This window comes from Somniosus microcephalus, unplaced genomic scaffold (genome assembly GCF_052327205.1).
Source record: "Somniosus microcephalus isolate GS21.2 unplaced genomic scaffold, FLI_Smic_1.0 unresolved_chr4, whole genome shotgun sequence".
Taxonomy (NCBI): Eukaryota; Metazoa; Chordata; class Chondrichthyes; order Squaliformes; family Somniosidae; genus Somniosus; species Somniosus microcephalus.
In genome coordinates, this window is record NW_028225182.1 from 16,738,433 (window position 1) to 16,748,460 (window position 10,028).

General features: G+C 42.2%; 1 protein-coding gene across 1 annotated transcript; it reads left to right on the forward strand.

Annotated features, from left to right (window-relative positions):
- Positions 1 to 2,525: 2,525 nt before the first annotated feature.
- On the forward strand, positions 2,526 to 4,231 carry LOC147089923 (G protein-coupled receptor 15-like). The gene has a single exon (XM_085977099.1). The coding sequence runs from the start codon at positions 2,585 to 2,587 to the stop codon at positions 3,401 to 3,403; it is 819 nt and encodes a 272-aa protein (XP_085833225.1). The 5' UTR covers positions 2,526 to 2,584; the 3' UTR covers positions 3,404 to 4,231.
- Positions 4,232 to 10,028: the final 5,797 nt, after the last annotated feature.

The following is a 10,028-nucleotide window of genomic DNA, read 5'->3' on the forward strand; positions in this document are numbered from 1 at the left end:
ATGTGATTTCAGCCAATCACATAAAGACCCCATTGTTCTTTCAGTCTACAGCAGAAGACATGTCCCGCGATTATTCTCTTTCCTTGCTGTAAATACTGAGTCAGAATGTCAGATGATAAATTGCTTTATGACCTCACACAGTCTTCGGATTCTTCAGGATACTTTCATTTATTTCATTGTACAAATCAATCCTAACAGATAAATCACAAATGCATCGGTGATTCAATTTGGTCCAGCTGTCTCACTTTCCAACGTTTCCTGCTCTATGTCAGTGTCACAGTTTTTGAAATGTTACGATAGAATTGTAAGTTTGACCTACTGTTTATTACTATTGAACTCATTTAATGAGATTTGATAAATTAATTAATATTATTAGTTAATCCCGTGCATCCTTGGTACAGTTCTTCATATCTCTGCGTAGGACACTTGCCATTTTGTACTGTTCATCGTATCTCTCATTTGTATCCTCAATGTTTGAAAGGGGAATGTTTTGCGATTGAACCCATTCGATCAATGATTGTGTCATGCTCTGTTCATTAATTTGAAATCGATTGAGTTAAAAACATCTGAGGGAGAGAACAAGATTAGCATTATTTGTCTAGAATTAAGCTCTTTTCTGAAATCACAAGATGGTCTGTTATATTATCATTCATATTATGCCACCATTTACAAGACATGATCATTGTTACAAATGCTACATTTAATACCTGAAAACCTGCCTGCAACATGAACTGCATTAAATGTTAATTTTTTGCCTTTGTATATTTAGTGACTCTGTATTGTATATTCAATTACCGAGCATGGAGCGTAGTGTGACTGTAACTCGTCTGAACCAATGATTGACCATTGGTAATCCAGGAGCAGAGGTGGCAGCACGATGGCATAGTGGTTAGCACTGTTGCCTCACACCGCCAGAGACCCGGGTACGAATTCGGCCTCGGGTGACTGTCTGTGTGGGGTTTGTACATTCTCCTCGTGTTTGTGTGGGTTTCCTCCGGGTGCTCTGGTTTCGTCCCACAGTCCAAAGTTGTGTGGGTTAGGATGATTGGCTATGATAAATTGACCCTTAGTGTTAGGGGGATTAAATACGTGGGGTTACGGGGATAGGGTGGGATATGTGTTGGCGTAGGGGTTACAGGGATCGGGTGGGATATGTGTCGGTGCAGCCTCGATGGGCCGAAATGGCCTCTATCTGCACTGTGGGGTTTCTGTGATTCTGAGAGGATCTGACTGTGCCTCACGTCTCACATCCAAAACAAGCAGGGATACTGTATTTAATATTTCAGGCCAGTAGCAGAAAATTACATTACAAGCATTGAATGGGAAGTTTTGATTTCTGAAATTACACTGAAGCGCTCAATGCCTTGAATAAAAGTGACCATAGTAATTGCATGACCAGAATGGGTGTTGCTATCTCAATATCCCATTCAGAGTGCTCAAAATATTCACCCATTCCTCTTACTCCCATGCCTTTATGCGCATCACAGCACTTTGGGACATTTAGTTCAAATATAACACCACAACAACTAACTCACACATACACACTGCAATTCACATTTCAGAATTTTCCAACTGTTCCTTCTCCGCTGGCTCAGTTGCAAGTGAGGCTCCCAATTCTCAATTCGTTGCTTTTGTATGTATACCAAAATCCAGTTTCTGTTTTTAACCTTGGTTTCTTTAATAAATGCGATGCAGACTTTTAATCCCCTCGAGCCTGCCCCACCATTCAAATAGATACTGGATGAGTTTTAGCTTCGCTCCATCGACCAGCCTTGGTTCCATATGCCTAAACACCCTTGTCTATCAATAATCTATCACTTTCAGTTTGATATTTTACTTGAGCCACAACCTGAAAAGCATTTTTGGGGACAGAGGTCACAATTTACACATTCCTTCTTGTAAGAACATAAGAAAATAAGAAGTAAGAGCAGGAGATGGCCATACGGCCCCTCGAGCCTGCTCGGCCATTCTATATGATCATGGCTGATCATCGACCTCAACTCAACTTTCCCTCCAGATCTCCATATTCCTTGATTCTCCTTGGATCCAAAAATCTATCTCAGCCTGGAGTAAAGAAGTGCTTCCTTGAACCCTTGAACGGCCTAGCTTTAATTTTAGTGACTCCGCCAAAAGAGATATTAGGTTACCCCTATATACTCTATCAAATCCTATAATCATCTTAAATGGATCACCTGTAATATTATATACTCCAGGGAATACATTACTACCCTGTGTAATTTGATCACGTTGTGCCACTTAAATGACGATTTATCGCTGGCACTCTGAGTACAAGCCCTATCTCCAGGATGCCCTATCACAGGTAGAATAATCACGATCCATCACTGGATGCAAAGCTGAGCTGCACATTTTCGAACAATTTCAGGTAATTGTGAAGAACGTTAATGTCCCTGTTATATAACGGACTGTTACTTCCATGCAAACACGAAAAACTACTGTTAATGCCCCATGTCTGGTGAATGATTATCGTATTTTATTGCTGCACACAGTTAACGTGGTGACGATTGCGATCCTGTCTCGGGGAAAGTGTGGACTCTCCAAATGTGTCACTCACTACCTGGTGGCCATGGCAGCGGCAGATCTACTGGTCGTGATCATCGATCTGATACTGAGGCAGATTCCTATTGTTTATCGGAGAGAATTTTTGTTTTTGAGGGACACTAGAGTGTGTAATATTCACGCCGTCCTGCTTTATGCCGCCACAGACTGTTCTGTCTGGTTTACAGTCACTTTCACTTTTGATCGATTCGTGGCCATCTGTTGTCAGAAGGTGAAATCTAAATATTGCACCGAGAAAATGGCGGCTGTGGTTCTAGGCACAGTGACTGTGCTGAGCTGTTTGAAGAACATTTTCTGGTATTTTCTATATACAAATCAGTATTGGCTTTCTAACACTCCCTGGTTTTGCCGCGTTACCCTTGTTGTATCACGTTCACTGGTCTGGGCCATGGTTGAATTAATGAATTATATCTTAATGCCATTTATTCCGTTTCTTTTGATTCTACTGTTCAATGCTTTAACAGTCAGGCACGTTTTAGTGGCCAACAGAGCCCGCAGCAGACTCCGGGCTCGGAGCAGTGGCGAGAGTCCCACTGACCCAGAGATGGAGAGCCGTAGGAAATCCATGATTGTACTGTTCGTTATATCAGGGAATTTCATACAGTTATGGGTGGTGTTTATGGTCTGTTCTATACTGAGACGGTTGGATTACTTGGGATATCCTGTCCCTCTGCCGACATTTGTACCTGAAATCGGCTTCATGCTCCAGCTCCTGAGTTGCTGCACAAACACTTTTATTTATGCAGTGACCCAGAGGAAATTTAGAGAGGAGTTGAGGAGAGGAGTGAAGTACCCCCTCGCAATGATGAACAAATTAAATAGATGAGAAGGCCTAACACTTTCTAACAGTATCCTGTATTTTTGTTTCATGTGTAGATTTCACTGGGTTCCATTGGCCTTCATATTTTCGGAAACATTTCACAATCTGGTCCAGTGTTAAAACGCAAGTTAATATCATACTTGGGGACCTTCTCGCCTTTTTGCGCAAGGACAGGACCCGGACACAAGCTATCTACAGCTGTGGTTTTAGCAGATACTCGCCCAGGAGTGGGTAACTGCTTTACTCAGTCTCATGCTGAGGTCGCAGTACAAGGGTGTTTTGGCAATGAGTCCTTGTTGTGACTGATTCCAAAAAATAGACAAATCGTGTGAAATTTCCCGACATTCAGACCGGGTTTAGATCCTCAGAGTTGACAGCTTTATCCGATCTGTGCTAGTCTGTAAAGGAAGACTTGTTTTAAAAATAAAGATCAGAAAAATTTAAGGCAGCAGGATGGTTGCGATATATATTCATCTCTGCCTCGTCACTGGGAAAGATATTGAAAAGGAAACAATCTATATTAAATTCCAGTCAACCCCGTGCGTTCGCCTAAGCCTGTTCTTCATTTTGTACATTTCTGGGCAGATGCCGTTCTGATTAAAGCGAACATATTGCATCCCATTCAGTGTTATGTATGTTTTACCTGTTGTTGAATGAAACAGAATGTGACCTGAAATAAATGACATTTTGCCCAGTGATAATTTCGTCCACATATAGAGTTCTTGCCAAATTAGTTGGGAATAATGGCCCACATTTTCCAATCCCTACGGGTGTGTACGAGCTGTGTACACACCTGTCGGGACCTCATAAGTGCCGGATTCACGCATGTGAAGCTCATGCCCTGAAAACCGGCCCTTCCGATCTGTCAAGCATCCTCTCGGCTGATCATGTGCATGCACAAGAGAAGGGCCACTGCGGGCAGAGTGTTCCGCTTTCTGCAATATCTCCGCCCGCTGAAATCTCTTTAAAATGTTTTGCCTGGTAAAAGGAGGCGTAAGGCCTGCTTTTACCAGCAAAGAGTTTAAAAAAGTAAAAATATTTTTTTTCACTCATTTATCATTTAAAATACATTTAAAAGAGGTAAGTTTATTTTAACCCCGTAAAATTTATATATTTTTTTGAAATAATTACATTTTTGTTTAAAATATTTAATTTAATGTAATTTTAAATAATTTTAAAAACGTGATTTAAAAAAATATATATTTATTGTTCTGATATATTTTTTCATTGATGCCCATTCATAATTTTGACAGGTCTAAGCTGAGAGCCCTGTCAAATATATGAAGGGGGATTCCCTTCTTTCATTGGTTCCCCATGGCGCACGTGATCCCAGGGACGCTTGCGAACTGCCTGCACCCGTGGGAGACCTGGGCCCTACGCATTTCGTAGAGCAGAGGCTCAGGAGTGGAAATGTTCGGAACTCCGGAGCCCTCAGGTAAGGGCGCATGCAGGAATCCTCTGATTGGAAAATACGGGCCGACATTGCTTCACAACTGGGTTCCTGTGCAGCACACTCCTTGGTCCCAGTATGGGAAACTACCGTGTCCCATACAGCACATTCAGTGTTACCATTACAGCGCTTCCCCATTCCCAATACCGCATACTCCCCAATTCCGAGGCTGCACACTCCCGGATACCGTTACAGCACATTCCCTGGTCACATTGCTGCACATTTCCCGCTCCTGCTACAGCAGTAATAGAAAACCACTTGTAGTTCTCCTCTGGAAAAAGCAAGTTACCGGATTTCTTAAGGAAGTGACTAATTTAACTGAACAGCAGTAGACACCTGCAGCAGACCCGAGTTGGCTAGAGTTTGCAAATTTAGATAAGCGTCATACTCTCTGTAAAATGTATATAATGTATGTGTATTCATTAAACTACTGTTAACACATTATCATGAAATCTTTTTAAATTATCATTAAAAAAAACTCTCCAGAATAAACTCATTCCACCATCCCTGTTGTTATTTGTGCCGAATCTCAAATATTGGTGTTGGCATCAATAGTCCAGCAAGACTTGAGACTGTGCCTGTTATTATACCTGTCTATGTTGAATAGCTACATACCCGGTGTGTTGAATGGGTTAATACCCAGTGTGTTAAATGGTTATTACCCAGTGTGTTAAATGGTTATTACCCAGTGTGTTAAATGGGTTAATACCCTGTGTGTTAAATGGGTTAATACCTGGCGTGTTAAATGGGTTAATATCAGGTGTGTTAAATGGGTTAATGTCCAGTGTGTTAACTGGGTTAATGTCAGTTGTGTTAAATTGGTTAATACCCGTTGTGTTAAATGGGTTAATGTCCAGTGTGTTAACTGGGTTAATGTCCGTTGTATTAAATCGGTTAATACCCGGTGTGTGAAATTGGTTACTACCCGGCATGTTAAATGGGTTAATACCAGGAGTGTTAAATGAGTTGATACCCGGTGTGTTAAATGGGTTAATACCAGGAGTGTTAAATGGGTTGATACCAGGTGTGTGAAATGGGCTGATACCCGGTGTGTTAAATGGATTAATACCAGGTGTGTTAAATGAGTTGATACCCGGTGTGTGAAATGGGTTAATACCAGGAGTGTTAAATGGGTTAATACCAGGTGTGTTAAATGGGTTGATACCCGGTGTGTTAAATGGGTTATTACCAGGAGTGTTAAATGGGTTAATACTAGGTGCGTTAAGTGGGTGGTTACCCGCTTTACAATTTCAGACTGTGGAAAGTAAATGAGACAGACTCACTGTTCAGAAAATAATTTCCCAGAATGCCATAATCGAGCTCAGAAGTGTAACCTGTCCCGGTCCTTTCAGCATCCCTGTTCTTCCTGCCAGTGACTTCTAAACCAGGGCTCAGAGGAAGGAGCAGTGGAACCCGGGAGAACTAACATAAATATGGGGGATAAGTATTAAGGTAATGATCTAAGATTATATAAAAAACTGGAACTGTGTATCAGGAGATAGTCACACCAATTAGATTAATTAATTCAGATGTAGTCCGTGGCCAGGTTCAGGATGGTGTGACTAGAAGTGAGGCAGGTACGGGGATCCAGGAGGTAGTGTTGGAGGAGCCGCAGCCCTTGCACTTGTCCAACAGGTTCGAGGCTCTTACTCCCTGTGAGGATGGGAACAGGGACTGCGGGGAGGATGAGCAACCGGGCCACAGCACCGTGGAGCGGGGGGCCACTCAAGTGGGGGGAGTTAAAAGAAATGTTGTAGTGGTCGGGGATAGTATCGTTAGGGGGATAGATAGAGTTCTCTGCAGCCGAGAGCGAGAGTCCCGAAGGCTGTGTTGCCTGCCCGGTGCCAGGGTTAAGGACATCTCCTCTGGACTGGAGAGAAACTTGGAGTGGGAGGGGGAGGATCCAGTTGTCGTGGTCCATGTTGGTACCAACGACATAGATAGGACAAGGAAGGAGGTTCTGCTGAGGGAGTTTGAGCAGCTAGGGGCCAAATTAAAAAGCAGAACCACAAGGGTAATTCTGGATTATTACCTGAGCCACGAGCGAATTTGGCTAGGACAAACAAAATTAGAGAGTTAAATGCGTGGCTCAAAGACTGGTGTGGGAGAAATGGGTTTTGCTTCCTGGGACACTGGCACCAGTACTGGGGCAGGAGGGAGCTGTTCCGTTGGGACGGGCTTCACCTGGCCAGTGCTGGGACTAGAGTCCTGGCGGATCATATAACTAGGGCTGTAGAGAGGGCTTTAAACTAACTAGTGGGGGGGAGGTTCCTAGAGAGCAAATAATACAAATGACAACAGAGAAGGTCATAGACTTAGGTAGCAGTGGGGAAATTAAAAACCAGAGCATGTCAGGAAGGGGCAGAAGGTATGGAGTAAAAGGTAAAGTAATAAAAAGGGCAAAAGCAGGAACTAAGTGTCACAAAACATCTTTGAAAGTTCTCTATCTGAATGCACGTAGCATTCGTAACAAAATAGATGAGTTAATGGCACAAATAACTACATATGGGTATGATCTAGTGGCCATTACAGAAACATGGCTGCAGGGTGACAATGCCTGGGAATTAAACATACCAGGTTATTTAACGATCAGGAAGGAGAGGCAGGAAGGAAGGGGAGGTGGGGTGGCAATGTTAATAAAGGAAGGAATCACTGTAATACAGAGAAATGATATTGGGTCAAAAGATTAGGACAATGAAACAGTTTGGGTGGAGGTAAGGAATAATAAGGGGAAAAAAACACTAGTGGGCGCAGTCTATAGGCCTCCGAACTGTGACAACTCTGTTGGACGGAGTATCAATCAGCAAATAGTTGAGGCTTGAGGGAACATCTATAAATATGGGGGATTTTAACTATCATATTAATTGGACAAATCAAATTGGGCAGGGCTGCCTTGAGGATGAGTTCATTGAGTGTATTAGGGATGGGTTTCTTGAGCAGTATGTAACTGAACCGACCAGGGGGCAGGCAACCTTAGATCTGGTCCTGTGTAACGAGGCAGGATTAATTAAAAATGTCCTCGTAAAGGATCCCCTTGGAATGAGTGACCATAACATGATTGAATTCCATATTCAATTAGAGGGTGAGAAGGTTGGATCTCAAACAAGCGTGCTAAGCTTGAATAAAGGAGACTATGAAGGTATGAGAGCGGAATTGAGTAGAGTGGATTGGGAAAATAGATTAAAAGGGTAAGACGATACATGATCTGTGGTGTACATTTAAGGAGTTATTTTACAACTTCCAAAAAATATATATTCCACTGAGAAGAAAAGGGTGTAAAAGAAAAGACAGCCATCCGTGGCTAAGTAAAGAAATTAAGGATAGTATTCGACTAAAAACAAGGGCATATAGCCAAATCTAGTGGGAGGATAGAGGATTGGGAAAACTTTAAAAGACAGCAAAAAATAACAAAAAGATTGATTAAGAAAGGGAAGATAGATTATGAAAGTAAATTAGCAAAAAATATAAAAACAGATAGTAAGAGTTTTTATAGTTATATAAAAAGAAAAAGGGTGGCTAAAGTAAATGTTGGTCCCTTAGAGGATGAGACCGGGAAATTAATGGTGGGAAATATGGAGATGGCAAAAACACTAAATGAATATTTTACATCAGTCTTTACAGTAGAAGACACTAAGAATTTCCCAACACTGGACAAACAGGGGGCTAAAGGGAGGGAGGAGCTAAACACGATCAAAATCACTAAGGAAGTGGTACTCGGTAAAATAATGGGACTCAAGGCGGATAAATCACCTGGACCTGATGGCTTACATCCTAGGGTCTTGAGGGAAGTGGCGGTAGGGATTGTGGATGCATTGGTAATAATTTTCCAAAACTCCCTGGACTTGGCAATGGTCCCGGCAGACTGGAAAACTGCTAATGTAACATCCTTATTTAAAAAGGGCTGTAGACAGAAGGCTGGAAACTATAGACCGGTTAGCCTAATATCTGTGGTAGGTAAAATTTTGGAGTCCATTATTAAGGAGACAGTAATAGGACATTTGGATAATCATAATTTAATAGGACAAAGTCAGCATGGTTTTATGAAGGGGAAGTCATTTTTGACAAATTTGCTGGAGTTCTTTGAGGAAGCAACATATAGGGTGGATAAAGGGGAACCAGTGGACGTAGTGTATTTAGACTTCCAAAAGGCATTTGACAAGGTGCCACACAAAAGATTATTGCTTAAGATAAAAAATCACGGGATTGGGGGTAATATTCTGGCACGGATAGAGGATTGGCTATCTAACAGAAGGCAGAGAGTTGGGATAAATGGTTCATGCTCAGACTGGCAATCAGTAACTAGTGGTGTTCCTCAGGGGTCAGTGCTGGGTCCCCAACTCTTTACAATCTATATTAACGATTTGGAGGAGGGGACCGAGTGAAACATATCAAAGTTTGCAGATGATACTAAGATGGGGGGGAAGTAGTGAGTGAGGAGGACATAAAAAACCTTCAAGGGGACATAGGCAGGCTAAGTAAGTGGGCAGAGATTTGGCAGATGGAATACAATACTGGAAAGTGTGAGGCTATGCACTTTGGCAGGAAAAATCGGAGAGCAAGTTATCATCGTAATGGCAAGAAACTGGAAAGTACTGAAGTAAAAAGGGATCTGGGGGTCCTGGTGCACGAAACTCAAAAGGTTAGTATGCTGGTGCAGCAAGTGATTAAGAAGGCCAATGGAATGTTGGCTTTCATTGCTAGGGGGATAGAATATAAAAATAGGGAGGTATTGCTTCAGTTGTACAAGGTATTGGTGAGACCGCACCTGGAATACTGCGTACAGTTTTGGTGTCCATACTTAAGAAAGGACATACTTGCTCTCGAGTCAGTACAAAGAAGGTTCACTCGGTTAATCCCGAGGATGAGGGGATGGACATATGAGGAGAGGTTGAGTAGATTGGGACTCTACTCATTGGAGTTCAGAAGAATGAGAGGCGATCTTATTGAAACATATAAGATTGTGAAGGGGTTGGATCGGGTGGATGCAGGGAAGATGTTCCCGATGATGGGTGAAACTAGAACTAGGGGGCATAGTCTTAGAATAAGAGGCTGCTCCTTCAAAACTGAGATGAGGAGGAACTACTTCACTCAGAGGGTGGTAGGTCCATGGAATATGCTGCCCCAAAAAACTGTAGAAGCTACATCATTACATTAATTTAAAACAGAAATAGACAGTTTCCT

Bases quoted from the DNA above. Each gene is read 5' to 3' on its own strand.
- LOC147089923 (XM_085977099.1), top strand. From the start codon at position 2,585: ATGGCAGCGGCAGATCTACTGGTCGTGATCATCGATCTGATACTGAGG.